Genomic DNA, 15,753 nt, shown 5'->3' with positions numbered 1-15,753 from the left:
GAAGATGGGGGTGGGATTTTGAGACATTATATAGCCCTTCACTTACTGATTCTTGCTGGATCCCCAAATTTATCAGACAGAAGAATTAAGTTCCAGTAAAGGAGACTTTTTGCAGATTTATTTTTCCTACCACCATTCATTATTCTTTGGGATAATAATGATTCACCCTTTTTGGAAATTTTTTCAAAAGAGTTTATATTTTAAATTGTCCAAGGCTTCCATGTCTCCAAGTTTGGAAAAGATTATTTGCTGGCTAAACCTCTTTATAGTGAATAAACTAGACATATCATGATAATTAAACCAACACCTTTTTCTTTATTCACTTTTCAGTAACAATAGTTCATTTGAATAAATTAAGCTGATGCAACTGTAAGTACATTAAGTATCTACTTCTCATTGCTTATTTTGTTTCCTAATCTGATGTTAATTTTGACCTTTGGTCTGTCTGCACAGAGCTGATTCATAAACAAATCAGTAAGTAATAAATAAGTCAGGTTCTGTCTGTTAAAATTCATACTAACTGATGAAATGGTGGCACTGTGAGGGCAATTTGTCCAAAGGGCAATAAAATTGTGCATGCCCTTTGACTCAACAATATTGCTACAAGGTCTGTATCCCAAAGAGATCAAAAAAGGGTAGAAAGACCCACATGTAGAAGAATATTCTTAGCAACTCTTTTTGCGGTAGCAAAGAATTGAAAATTGAGGAGATGACTCATCAATTGGAGAATGGTTAAACAATCTGTGGCATATGAATACAATGGAATATTATTGCTCTATAAGAAACAATGAGCAAACAGATTTCAGAAAAACCTGAAAAGACTTACATGAACTAATGCTGAGTGAAATGAGCAGAACCAGGAGAACACTGTACACCTTAACAACAACACTGTGCAATGATCAGCTATGATGGACTTAGTTCTCATCAATACAGCTGGCTTAGATGATCTCTAAAGTTCTTTTTCTAGCTCAAAACATTTTTAACTGATTTGTGTAAAATGCAAATATGGATCTTGGCCAAATTCTGCTCAGCAGAAAATGACAAGTACATTCTAGTACAATAAAAACAGAAAATAAATTGTACTTATGTTACAGGCAGAATTTTCAATGAAGATGAAAGCAAGATCATCCTCCATTTACCAATACAAAAATTAGACCATCTGAGTAAACAGTGAGACTTACTTGGTCTAAAATTTTTGAGACATAGGAACATTTTCCTAAGCATAAGGGAGCTCATTTTTAAAAAGTATTAATTGATATCTACTGTGGACAAAGTACTTTTTCACAAATGTACTATGAACTCATTGCTATACTTTTGCTCACACTCAGCTCCTGCCCTTAAGAGCCTGGCAGATTGGGGGGAGGGGGAGCATTTCATAGGCTCTATAGTTACAAAATACATTCAAAGTTCTTCTTCCCCAAAAACATATACATTTTCTCCCCCAGACTCCAATTCCAAAAGTAAAGAAATCCGAGTTCTAATCCCAGCAATACTGCTAATTACTATGTCACTTTGGGGAAATGACTGCACCAGTTGTTTCTTCATGTGAATGACAAGTTTCAATTGAATGATCAGTAAGAATTCTCTTATAATTCTATTAACACAAATGTTATACAGTTGTTAGTTTTCTTTTGTATCAAAGATGAAAATATTACTTTGAGTTGAAAGCACTAAGAACTAGTTTCTAATTTGTAACATACAAGATTAAAAATACACTATTACTGCACTGTCCAAGATATTGTGTTGTATTGTCCATTTAAGACAAGTTCAACCAGCTCAATCAGGTTAAATAATCTGGACAAGATATATCTTTTATCTATTTTGTTTGTTCAGCATGGATGATTAATCTCTTATATAAAACTTAGGATTTCACTAAGAAGATTCTCAGAATTCTGACTTATAAAATGAGCCTATTGTTACATGTTGTTTATTAATAGAAATTTAAGAACTTTTCCATCAATGGGAAATGTTCATTTTCTTTGGATTTTATATGCAAGACATTTTTCAAGAAATGGTTAAACACTTTGGGCAAATAAATATTGTCATTTTTAACATGCTTAATGATCCATGTTCAACCTGTTTAATTGATGGACTATTGAACATAGTTATCATCACAGTCACACTGATATGGAATCTTATGTAGTTCTAATATATATATGGAAGAGGTCTTGTCTTCAAACAAGAGTGCTTTCAAGCTGTACTTTGTTCTTCTAGTCAAATGCCCTCCCAAATATTAAACAAAGTAGTATATCTGTTCTCTACCTCTCTTGTGTGACAATAAGTAAGAACTTATTTATATAATGCCTTAAGGTTTACATAGTGTTTTCTTCACAACAGCCTCTGAGAAGTTAAGTGACTTTTTCCAGAATCACACAATCAGTAAATGTCTGAAGTGAGATTCAAACCCAGGCTTCCTGATTTCAAGTTTATCTAACCAACTACACTTTGTAGTACTGCAGTGTACCAATAGAAACAAGGAAAATGGAAGAACCTGTGAAAGTCTGGCTGTTTTTGGTAAGTAACCACTCAATTTTCACAAAGACCATTGTTATAAAATATAAGATAAGAAAATAATCTTATGTGTACCTGCAGTTTTCTGGGGAGAAAGCACAAGTACAATAGAATCTATTGCCAACATTTTGACACAAAATATAATGAGCATATATATTAGACCACTGAATAATTCGTTGCCAGCATGGGTTAGCTTAATGGTGAAACTAGTTTGAGCCCTATTTTGAATGCTCTTGGCTATATTAAAGTCTGTTACAGACATCTACTACAAACAATTTTGTATATTCTTAATGGCATTAATCCTTGAAAGATCTGGTCCAAAATGCTGTCTGGCATTTCACTCAAAAGGGTAAGATTTAGTCAACAAAGCAGAACTGCTTGAAATTTTTTACTACTTAAAAATTCAACTTTCCATCTGGTTAAACCTATTTGATCACCTTGATTGCTTCCTGGCAACTATTAAACATTAGGTAGCATACTTTGTATATAGTTTCTGAACCATAGCAACAGTATAATTACTATCTCATTTAATAGTGAGATAAAATATTTGAACTAATTTATAAATATAACTAGTAGTTATGTTGGATTAGTTTACTTAACAAGAATCTTAACCCAATTTTCACAAAATGTAAGATAAATCTGAGCTCCACAATCTATTCAATATTGTTCAATTTAACTTCTTTCATTACATACAGTCAGATGACCAAATACCTTTATTGAATTCAAATTCAAAAGCCTTGGATTTTTCCCTAGGCTCTTAATAAGTAACAAAATTTAGTATCAAATTAACATGAGAAGTCAAATATAGGGAGAATCTTAGTATAACCGAACTGTTCAAACATATGTCCTCAGGCAGATGTTATTTCAATTATAATTCTTTATCTCTGGAAATAAGAATTGCCACTATAATGCTAACTTGGAGAAAAGAAGAAGATACCAATTACAGCTCTGTAAACATACTCCAAAATCCTAAACCTGTTCATTTGCTATATTATTCTAATACTCAGTTTTTCCCTCACTTAATCACTAGACTATCCACATACACAGCAGAGTTAAACTAGTTTCAAGTTGTTTTGTTATCTATGCCAAATATCAGAAGGGATACTTCTGTAGCCCAGAAATGGTTTACCCATTGGGTTAGCTGATGTGTGTGTGTGTGTGTGTGTGTGTAAATAATTACTAACCCATAATGTTGCAAATTGAAAAAATAAAACTGTGGGACATTTTTCTTGGTGCTGAAAATTTTATATATATATATATATATATAGTTTTTATTCACTTAAAACAGTTATATAACAAAACAAAAACCCCAAAGTAAATGCTTATACAGATATAGTTTTGTCCCTGAACCTTTAAAAATATAACAGATCTAGCCCAGTTACAAAGGTAATGGTTTGGACCAGGAAAGTTTTAAAGATTGAAACCCACTGAAAAGTTAAACCTGAAATGGCACCCATTTCATAAACCTTGAGACTCACCACATCCTCTGTCATGTGTAGCTACACTTTGACCTTGACTTCAATAAAGGCTGAGTTGGACTTCCTAGAACAACTGCAGCTTAGTATGTTCAACTCACCCTAAGTCAGATCTGCTTGACAAGCAAAGTAATTCTACTTTATAAGAAATACCTCACTCATTCAACATACTTAAGAAAAGGTTAGACAGGAATGAAATGATTTCTAGGACTACTAAAAAAAGCAAGTTGCCACTGAAAGTGTAAATCTATTTCAGACCTGTAAAAAAAAGTATATTATTTCAGGTTCAGAACTGTTTTGATAAAAGCAACAGGGAAGGTATTCAAGAAGACAATTAGCTAAGACTGCCTCTAAATCATTCTAGGCAGGCAAGCTCTCTCCATTTTATAATGTTCATTTCTGTGTGTGCAAGAATTAGAGATTCTACCTCACATCAAGTCATACTTCTATATAGATCATTAGAATCTCTTGACATCAGAATGTCATGTAATCCATTTACTATCTGTAAAGACCAGAATTCTAACTTTATATTTTCAAAATTTTTAAAATGTAAGATCAGCTTACTAGGCCTAATCATACTACTGACCTACTCCATTTCAGATCTAAACTAGTTTTCCCCTCCTTAGGCAACCTAAAGACTACTCTCCTCCTGAGACTCACTTATTAATGCTGAACACAGAATAGACATCCAACCTGCACTTTTCACTGCGGCCTTAGCTATTAAATAAATACCTAATTTTATCTTATTTTTCATCTCATTTGCCTCTCACATACAAGGAAAATTTGCTACATAGTGTTGACAACAAAATAGGCTCTCCCATAAAACTGATTTTTACCTTAACTGGGAAACTACATTTTCCAGTACGAACACCCTCTTCATCTGTTTGCCATTGATGCGGACGACTGGCCTCAGGAACATAGACATCTTTCTTTCTCCTAAAACTTTGCCGTAGTTTGTTCATTTTAACTTATACAACCTGGAGAAGTAGGAAATATAATAAGAATTATTAATAACTTAAATCTTTCTCAAAAATTTATATTCAACATTACTTGCCCACCTTCAAAAAAAATAAAAGAACTAGAATGTTACCAAAAGATAACACCTATGATAATGTATACAGAATACTTGACTCAGCATCAGATTGCCAGACCTCAAATATCAGTGCTCATACTTCTTGGTTGCATAGTTGTCTATCTGTGGGTAAGTTAGTTTAACCTCATATTAGCCTTTATTTTTTTCATTTGTAAAATCAATGAAATATTTAAGTATCTGCCTCAAACAGTTTTTGTGAGCACAATATTTATAAACTTAAACTGCTTTATAAATGTGACAACAATAATTAACAATGAAAAAAATGGGCTTAATTTCCATTATTCTATGTCTAAAGACTAGTGAGACTATTGGGAAGGGGGAGAGGAGGGGAGCCCAACTGCTATCATTTTTCTCTAAAAGTGATTACCACGGTGACCACATTTTCTGATCAAATGTGTCAGGGTAGAGGTCCATAAGGTGATGGAAGCTATAGTAAGCAAGGCTGAAGCAAAATCTCAACTCTGACTTGTCAGAACAAAAGCAGAGGATACTCAATGGTTACAGAACAAAAAGGCAGTCTATGCCTAACTCAAGAGAAATGGGAGACATGCCAAGTGATAAGGTAAAGTAAGAGCCTTGGTATCTGCACCAAGGGGGCTTAAGTTAAATTTCTTATTTTGTTAGGAGTTAAATATGACAAGTGGAAAAGGTATTCCTATTATTTCAAAGAAGTGGTATATTCAAGAAGGCTGATACTCAAAACTTAAGGGAAAGAAGATCAGACTGATAAAATAAACAAACATTCAAGAAAAACAAACACAAATTTGACAAGCTATGGTCCTATGACACAATACTCTCAAAATTTGAAATTGACACTTCAGTTTTCTGTTAAGGTTCAGTAAGGTCTCTCCCTGAACTATCAAGTACCTAAATTCAGCAAAAAATTTTGACTAATGAGGAAATAGAGTGGTAAGCTTTATGATGCAAGAAGCTTCCTCTTAGAGGTAACCTGCTAGCTTAGTGAAAACAAATTGAAGCTATCAACACAAATATTATATAAAAATTCAACATCCTTGACATATTTACCGCAGCTTTTGCTTAAACAGTTCCAATGGAATGGAATTCACTACTAAATAAGGAAATCCATTCCATTTTTTATTTATATTCATCTAAAAGGCTAATTAATCTTATAATCATTTCCTTCATACATACAGCAAGTAAATTCTCTATTCTTCCTTTATAATATCTTTCACTAATCCTTCCTTTTCATTCCCATTCATTCAAGTCAATTTATAAATATTTACTATGTGACTATTATAAGCAAAGCTTTTTAATATTATAAGAACTGTTATATAAATCAATCAGCCAACATTTATTAAATGCCTACTGATGCTAGGGATAAAATGGCAAATGTAAACATCCTTACATTCATAAAGCTTCTGGCCTATGTGCCATAAGCAAAAGTCCCAATATGAACCACTCCACTCTGAAGAACTTAAAAAAAAAATACATCACTCAAATGGCAATGGAATGATGCACAGTGGGTATGAGCAGAACATAACCCACCATGAACTACCGAAAGAAAAACCCTCAAAGAATATTGTCAAAATGATATATGGTTGAAAAAAATAGTATCACAGGAGCAGAAAAAAAGAATGCTGCATGTAGATAGATTATATATTTTACTGAGGACAGCAAAAGAAAATATGGCATAGTGTTTGGATATTCTATAGTTGACTTAAGGGAGACCATGGATGAGTTGGGCAGGACAGGGACAGATGCCTGCAATATTCTTAATGAGGTCACTGATCCACTAATTATTTGAATATAAGTGACAGACTATGCCATGATTCAAAGTAAGAAAAAGTTAGATTTTGCCCTCAAGGAATTTTGAATTTCATACAGAATGCATGCATACACAAATGCTCTCCTCTCTCTCTCTGAATTATTACTGTCCTCTGCACCTGTAGAAATGATTACCAGAGAACAGTTAGTAACTTCAGAAATGTGGGCATAAGAAAAGAAGTGCCCAACCCTGCCCTGTCTAATGTTGTGAGGATTCTATTTTTTTCCACACAGGAGCAAATATTTTGCCTATAGAAGGAAATTAATAAATGTTTGATTAATTTATAAATATTTCCTTTATTTCCTCTACTGAAAGGACATCGTCAATAGAGTTTGCCACAGAAATACAAAATATATCTAGACTTTAGAATTATATACAGAAGAAAACCAAACTGGATAAAATTCAAAGATAAGCCATAAACATTTTAAGAAGGGATTCATGGGATTGTCTATTGTTGTCATTATACAAATCTTCTATCAGGGATACTAATAGGTGGACTCCAGACATAAAAATCTGCAGTTCAAGACAGAAATCTAGTGTTTTCCTCCTTGACCACGAAAAACTTAATTCTGCCTTTTTACAGATGCAACTAGATTTGATTAATAAGCCCACATTTCAATCAAGTAAATGGGGAAGGGGGGCGGCTAGGTGGCACAGTGGATAAAGCACCAGCCTTGGAGTCAGGAGTACCTGGGTTCAAATCTGGTCTCAGGCACTTAATAATTACCTAGCTGTGTGGCCTTGGGCAAGCCACTTAACCCCATTTGCCTTGCAAAAACCTAAAAAAAAAAAAAAGTGGGGAAGGGAGAAGGCAGAAATAGCATTGGGAGAGAAAGAACACTTGGATACAAGATGGGGGCAAGCTGGCTCAGCCTGACAGACACTAGATAAAACAATAGCCCTGGAGCCAGAGGACCTGGGTTCAAATTCTACCTTTTGATACTTCCCAGCATTCCTAAGCCTCAGATTTTTTTTATCTGTACGATGAGGAGGCTGGACTAGACTGCACTGAGATCTTGTCCAGGTCAGTATTATGATCCTAACCATGGATAGTCATTCCAAAGTACTAATTGAGGTAAATTTACCACCACCATCTCAGGTAACCATTTTGTGAGTCCTTTTCATGTAAGCAATCATCTACATCTGGTCCAACATACTAGGGTGTATCTGCACTAGTTACAATGTCTCATAGAAAATAAATTTGTTATTCATCAATTCAATAAGTATATTATTTAGTGCCTATTGTGAATAGGGTTAAAAGATAAATAAAAAATTATCCTGTGTTTCTGGAACTTCCAAGTCAGTCTTTATGTGAAGATAAATGTATCTAACCCACTAATACTAGTGTTTTGTAATCAATTTTCTGTACTATATTGTTACCTTCCCTAGTCGCCTTTGTAAACAACTGCTCACATTCATAAGATGAATGGTCAGGTTTAGGAGTGCTGCCTAAAAGAAAAGGAAACTATGTTATAGTGCAAATGTACCAGGAAAAAAATATTCCCTCTTCTTTAAGAATCATGGGGCTTGACAAAGGAACCTAAGAAGACATGAGGTCTTAATCCTTGCCTTAAACTTAACTAATCCTAGAAAAATAATTATTTGTCATGTTTCAAAAGTCTCTACAATTTCTCTTAGTAATCCATTCCTCAATATTAAATTATCCTTAGAGAAAGCAGTCCTCCTGGCTTGGGTCACTTACCAGCAAAAGATTCCATTAAGATTATTTGGGGGAAGCAATCCATAGTCATATGAAAAATTACTCTAAATCATTACTTATTAGAGAAATGCAAATGAAAGCTTCTCTGAAGTACCACCTCACACCTCTCAGACTGGCCAATATGACCAGAAATGATAATGATCATTGTTGGAAAGGTTGTGGGAAATCTGGGACACTATTACATTGTTGGTGGAGCTGTAAACTCATCCAACCTTTCTGGAGAGAAATTTGGAACTACACCCAAAGGGCAACAAAAGTGTGCATACCCTTTGATCCACCAATACCACTACTATACCCTGAAGAGATGATGAAAAATGGTAAAAATATCACTTGTACAAAAATATTTACAGCAGCCCTGTTTGTGGTGGCAAAGAATTAGAAATTAGTAAATGTCCTTCAACTGGGGAATGGCTTAGCAAACTGTGGCATATGTATGCCATGGAACACTATTGTTCTGTTAGAAACCAGGAGGGTTTGGGAATTCAGGGAAGCCTGGAGGGATTTGCATGAACTGATGCTGAAGGAGATGAGCAGAACCAGAAAAACACTGTACACCCTAACAGCAACATGGGGGTGATAATCAACCTTGATGGACTCAGTCATTCCATCAGTGCAACAATCAGGGACAATTTGGGGCTCTCTGCAATGGAGAATACCATCTATATCCAGAGTGGAGAATACCATCTATATCCAGAGAAAGAACTGTGGAGTGTAAACAACATCCAAGGACTATTCCCTTTAATTTAGGAAAAAAAACTGGTATCTTATTGTCTGATCTTGCTATCTCTTATACTTTATGTTTCTTCTTTAAGGATATGATTTCTCTCTCATCACATTCAATTTGGATCAATGTATACCATGGAAACAATGTAAAGACTAGCAAATTGCCTTCTGTGGGGGGTGGGCAGAGGGAAGTAAGATTGGGGGAAATTGCAAATAAATAAATAAGTAAGTAAGTAAGTAAATAAATAAATAAATAAATAAATGAAATGAACAAACAAACAAAGAAATAAAGTCTTTAAAAAAAAGAAAAATATTATTTGGGGGGCAGGTAGGTGGTGCAGTGGATAGAGTACCAGCCCTGGAGTCAGGAGGAACTGAGTTCAATTATGACCTCAGACACTTAATAATTACCTAGCTGTCCCAAGTCACTTTAACCCCATTGCCTCACAAAAAAAAAAAAAATTCTTTTGGCTCGAAAAAATTAAAGCTGCAATGATTATCTATTGCTGCAATGATTATCTATTGCTAATTTCATGTGATGCTCCTTTGAAGATTATACAATAGTTAATTGCAAAGAAGGAGTAATCAAGTTAGCCACCTAGGGATCCTAGTTTACTTTAGTAAATAGTTTCATATATAAATTAACTAATAGCAAATGATTCAAAAACATATTAATAGCACCTTTATCCTTAAGTACTATTCACCAACAAGCATAGCTGGCTTCATCACTATCAGCTCCCTCTTCATTATTTAACTGTCTTCCCTTTCATCCATCCACTTTAACAGTGGGACCCCTTTATTGATTCGAAAATATGAAGCTTTTCTTATTTTAGCTCTTTTGATACAAGAAATGAGAAATCAGCATTTCATACACTGGGGTACCTGTGAATATTTGTTCTGTTTTACCTGAACCAAGAGGGAATTTTGAGGACTGAAGAAGTGCTACTTCAATTCACGTTAAGTTAAATACTGAAGGGCCATCTTTTCAAAGTAATAGCCCTCTATTTTATATTCAAACCAAATTTCACCCAGTATATTGGCAGATTGCCATTCAAGTAAACTATTAGGCAACTATAATTATAATTCAACTGCAAATGCCTCTTTTGGGTTTACAACCTTTTACAGATTAAAAAATTATCTACCCTCATTAGAAAAATGCTGTTTATTGGGAATTCCTTCTTTGTGGATATAGCCTCTTGAGTCCCTTCCAATTCTCAAATTCTCTAATTTTCTTTGGACTGGTCAGTTGACCAAGATGCTTTTTCTTCTAGGTCATGAATCTGAATCAGTCACTGGAAATCCCTCATCATTTGCTCTACTTTACTTTTCCTCCCCTCTAATACAGACATTTCAGCTGTCTTTCCCTCACATCCTTTCCAAGAGCACTTTCTTTCTTTCAAAAGTAAGTGTGTGTGTGTGTGTGTGTGTGTGTGTAGTTAGTAATCACCTCAGAGGAATCTACAGATCTGGAATATCAATAGGAAGAGAGCTAGGAGATTAGGAATATTTAGTCTAATATCCATTTTTAATCACTTTTTGGTATAATAAAATGAAACTGCAAGGGGAGGATTTCTTAAAACTCAAGATGACAGTATTGCCCCACTCTGATTTTAGCAAGGAACATCTTGATACTAAAGGGCAGAATTGCTGAGAATGCCCGTCTCCTTTTTTCATTTATTTTTTTCCTTCCCAGCATCTGCCAGAGTAGGAGGCGAAGGTGTGAGAATCTGGAGAGTCAGAAAAGAATGAGTGTGGTTTAGATGGGAAGTAAAAAGGAGAAAAATGTCACTGGAAAAAAATACCAGAAATTGGCAAGTAAGAAAATAAGCAACAGTAAAAAGGGAGCTAATTCCAGAATCAAGTTTTGTGTAGGCATAAATAAGATGCTTTAAAAAAAAAAAAAAAAGGTTTTATTTAAAGCAATGGGGTCTCTGAGGCCATATTTGAACTCAGTTCCTCTTGACTCCAGGCCAGCACTCTATCTACAAATAAGATGCTTTAAGAGAAGTTTCACTGTCAGACAGTGAACCTGGGCACTAATGTGAACCTAATTCTGAACTTCCAAAGCTACTAGATGATTTCTCTCCAAGTACTACCTGAGTACTTCATTCACCCAGTTCCACAAGCACTATTTAAGCAACCACTCTGAGCAAGGCATTAGAACAAGAAACCAGACCAAGGAAGAGATGGAGAGCATCATTAAAAACAAAACTAGATAATTTTGATTACATTAAATCAAAAAGCTTTTACACAAATAAAACCACTAACCAAGATCAAAAGAACTGTAGTAAATTGGGAAACAATATTTACAACCAATATTTTTGACAAAGGACTCGTTTCTAAAATATATAGAGAACAGAGTCAAATTTATAAAAAAAAAAAAAACAAGCCATCCCAATTGACAGTCAAAGGATATGCAGAAACAATTTATAGATGAGGAAATCAAAGCAATCCCCCCCAGTCATACGAAAAATTGCTCTAAACCATTACTGATTAGAGAAATGCAAATTAAAGCATCTCTGAGGTACCATCTTACACCTCTCAGACTGACCAATATGACCAGAAAGGGTAATTGATCAATGTTGGAAGGGATGCAGGAAATCTGCGACACTAATACATTGTTGGTGGAGCTGTGAACTCATCCAACCTTTCTGGAGAACAATTTGGAATTACACCCAAAGGGCAATAAAAATGTGCATACCCTTTGATCCAGCAATACCACTACTGGGTCTATACCCTGAAGAGATCATGAAAAAGGATAAAAACATCACTTGTGGGGAGACTAGGTGGTACAGTGCATAGAGTACCAGCCCTGGAGTCAGAAGTATCTGAGTTCAAATCCGCCCTCAGACACTTAATAATTTCCTAGCTGTGTGGCCTTGGGCAAAAACTAAAAAAAATAAAATAAAATAAAAACATCACTTGTACAAAAATATTCATAGCAGCTCTGTTTGTGGAGGCAAAGAATTGGAAACTGAGTGAATGTTTATCAATTGGGGAATGACTGAACAAATTGTAATGTAATATATATATATATATATATATGCTATGAAACCCTATTGTTCTTTTAGAAACCAGGAGGGATGGGAATTCAGAGAAGCCTGGAAAGACCTGCATGTACTGATGCTGAGCAAGATGAGCCACTGCACACCATAACAGCAACATGAGAGTGTTGATCAATCTTAATGATCTTGCTCATTTCATCAGTTCAACAATCAGGGACAATTTAAGGTTATCTGTGATAGAGAATACACAATCTGTATCAAGAGAAAGAATTGTGGAGTTTGAACACAGACCAAACACTTTAATTAAAAAAACACATTATCTTATTATGTAATTTTGCCATCTCTTATATTGTTTTTTCCTTAAAGATATGATTTCTCTCAACACATTCAACTTAGATCAAGGTATAGTGTGGAAACAATGTAAAGACTAACAGACTGCCTTCTGGGGGAGGGAGGGAAGCAAGATTAGGGGGAAAATTGTAAAATTCAAAAATAAATAAATTTAAAAGCTTAAAAAAAACAGTCAAAAGTAAGAAGGGATTCACCTTTCCTCAACATGTCCAAAATCAATTGCTGATCAATCAGCAAGTTAACCAAGAGCCCTGGGAGTAGCCCCATGCCCATGGGCCTCTGGCATATTTCTAGTCTAGTTACCCAAAGCCATCATCTTGAAAAATAAAATCCCTAAGGAGAAGCAGTTTGGCAAATGCTCCCTAGGTGCTCATTGACAACTAACTGAAGACAGTTAAAAAAAGAAAAAAAAATCTAATCACTAAAGTATTTGGTTCTGTCAAATGGTTCAACATCAGAAACTGATTTTATCAGAAGTGATATAAAGGAAGATGAATTAACACTGACTTTCCTACTGTATCTTAAAGAAAATTGTATTTTTCAATCTGACTGGCAAGTAAAACATTCTGTGTTAATTCCTCCATTAGAATGTGAATCCATTGTCTTCAATTTTCTATCTTTCTTCCCAGCTTTTAGTCCAAGATACTGTATTTAGGAAGTGCTTGTAAAGTATTTTTCATTGATTATAACAGACAGATCCTACACATCCCAAGAACAGCTGTGGCAAAAATAATCTATCACCTAGGGGCAAATCCTGGACAGATTCAGCTCTTCAAATTTAGCATAAGAATATACATTCTTGGCTTATACGTGTCAAAAGAAGAAAGCATGATGTAGAGAAAAAATGATGAATTTCAAGTCAGAAGATTCAAATCTGAATTATGACTTGTTACTACCTGTGTGACCCTAAGAAAGATGGCTGTGCCTCAGTTTCTTCTTATGGAGATAACTTCTCTACCACCTACTTCAAAAGCTGTTATCAGGCTCAAATTATCTCTATGTTCCCTTCCAAACTGAAAACCTGAAGAACCTAAATAAGATAATGGTGTAAAATACTTTATAGTGTTTTATTAAAGTCATTTCCAGTTTTTGCTATGCTATTTTCCAGTTTTCCCAATAATTTTTGTCGAATAATGAGTTCTTATCTCATAAGTTAACGTCTTTGGGTTTATCAAACAGTAGTTTACTGTAATCATTTACTGCTGTTTCTTTTGAACCCATCCCAATCCACTGATCCACTGCTCTATTTCTTAACCAGTACCATTGGCAGTTATGATGACTGCTGCTTTATAGTATAGTTTTAGATCTAGTAGAGGTAGACCACCTTCCTTTACATTTTTTCCCCTCAATTCCCTTGCTATTCTTGACCTTTTGCTGCTCCAGATGAATTTCTTTGTTTTTTCGAACTTGGTAAAATAATTATTTAGTAGTTTGATTGGAATGGCACTGAATAAGTAATTTAATTTGGATAGAATTGTCACTTTTATTATATTACTTCAACCTAACCAGGAACAACTGACATTTTTCCAATTGTTTAGATCTGTCTTTATTTGTGTGAGACATGCTTTATAATTGTGTTCATACAGTTTCTGAGTCTGTCTTGGGAGGTAGATTCCCAAGTATTTAATGTTGACTACAGTTACTTTAAATGGAATTTCTCTTTCTATATCTTGCTCTTGGACATTGTTGTTCATATATAGAAATGCTGATGATTTATGTGACTTTATTTTATATCCTGCTACTTTGCTGAATTTGTTAATTATTTCAAGGAGTTTTTTTAGATGATTTACTTGGGTTCTCTAAGTATACCATCTTTTCATCTGCAAAGAAAGTTTTGCTTCCTCGTTGCCTATTCTAATTCCTTCAATTTCTTTTTCTTCTCTTTTTGATAGAACTAACATTTCTAAAACTATATTGAATAGTAATGGTGATAATAGATATCCTTGTTTCACCCCTGGTCTTATTGGAAATACTCTGTGTTTATCCCCATTGCATATATTATTTGTTAATAGTTTTAGATAGATACTACTTATTATTTTAAGGAAAACTCCATTTATTCCTAAACTCTCTAGTGTTTTGATAGGAATGGATGTTGTATTTTATCAAAGGCTTTTTCAGCATCTATTGAGCTAATCATGATTTCTGTTGGTTTTCCTATTGATATGTTCAATTATGTTGAATATTTTCCTAACCATCCCTGTCTTATCTGATATAAATTCTACCTGATCATGGTGTATTATCCTAGTAATAACTTGCTGTAATCTCATTACTAAAATTTTATCTAGGGTTTTTGCATCAATATTCATTAGGGAGATTACAATTTTCTTTGTCTGTTTTGGTTCTTCCTTATTTGGGTATCAGCACCATCTTGGTGTTATAAAAGGAATTTGGTAGAACTACTATTTTTAAAAATAGTTTGTGGAATAGGAATTAATTTTCCTTAAATGTATGGTAGAATTCACTTAAAAATCCATCTGGACTGGAGACTTTTTCTAAGGGAGTTTTATTCATTGTGTCTTCAATTTCTTTTTCTGAAATAGAGTGATTTATTAAGTATGCTATTTCCTCTTCTGTTAATCTGGGTAGTTTGCATTTTGTAATTATTCATCATTTCATTTGTTTATCAACTTTATTGGCATATTGTTGGGCAAAGTAGCTCTGAATTATCCCTTTAATTTCCTCCTCATTGGTGGTTAGTTCACCCTTTTCATTTTTGATACTGGTAATTTAGTTGTCTTTTTTTAAAAATCAGATTAACCAAAGGTTTATTTTATTTTTTTTCAATAAAACTCTTAGTTTTATTTAATAGCTCAATGGTTTTTTTTCTTTCAATTTTCTTAATCTCTCCCTTGATTTTAAGAATTTCTAATTTGGTATTTAATTGGGGATCTTTAATTTGTTCTTTTCCTAGCTTTTTTTAGTTGCATACCCAATTCATTGATCTCCTCTTTCTCTATTTTATTCATATAAGCATTTAGAGATATAAAGTTTCCCCTCAAAACTGCCTTGGCTACATCCCATAAATTTTGGTATGATGTCTCATCATCATTTTCTTGGATATAATTATTGATTTTTTCTATGCTTTATTT

At 34.0% G+C, this 15,753-nt stretch overlaps 1 protein-coding gene across 8 annotated transcripts in view; it reads right to left on the bottom strand.

Moving 5' to 3' along the window:
* The window catches only part of NUMB (NUMB endocytic adaptor protein), a 202,942-nt gene that overhangs the window by 103,118 nt on the left and 84,071 nt on the right, over positions 1 to 15,753 (bottom strand). For all 8 annotated transcript variants that reach the window (XR_012478202.1, XM_074235771.1, XM_074235775.1 and 5 more), the window contains one exon: positions 4,823 to 4,963. Coding sequence is in view for 7 of the 8 variants with exons in the window: in XM_074235771.1 (XP_074091872.1) it covers positions 4,823 to 4,948 (126 nt within the window). In the remaining variant the exon portion in view is untranslated. The remainder of the gene's footprint in view (positions 1 to 4,822; positions 4,964 to 15,753) is intronic.

The sequence above is a fragment of the Macrotis lagotis genome, chromosome 4, assembly GCF_037893015.1.
Source record: "Macrotis lagotis isolate mMagLag1 chromosome 4, bilby.v1.9.chrom.fasta, whole genome shotgun sequence".
Lineage (NCBI taxonomy): Eukaryota > Metazoa > Chordata > Mammalia > Peramelemorphia > Peramelidae > Macrotis > Macrotis lagotis.
This window is presented reverse-complemented; position numbering and strand designations above follow the sequence as displayed.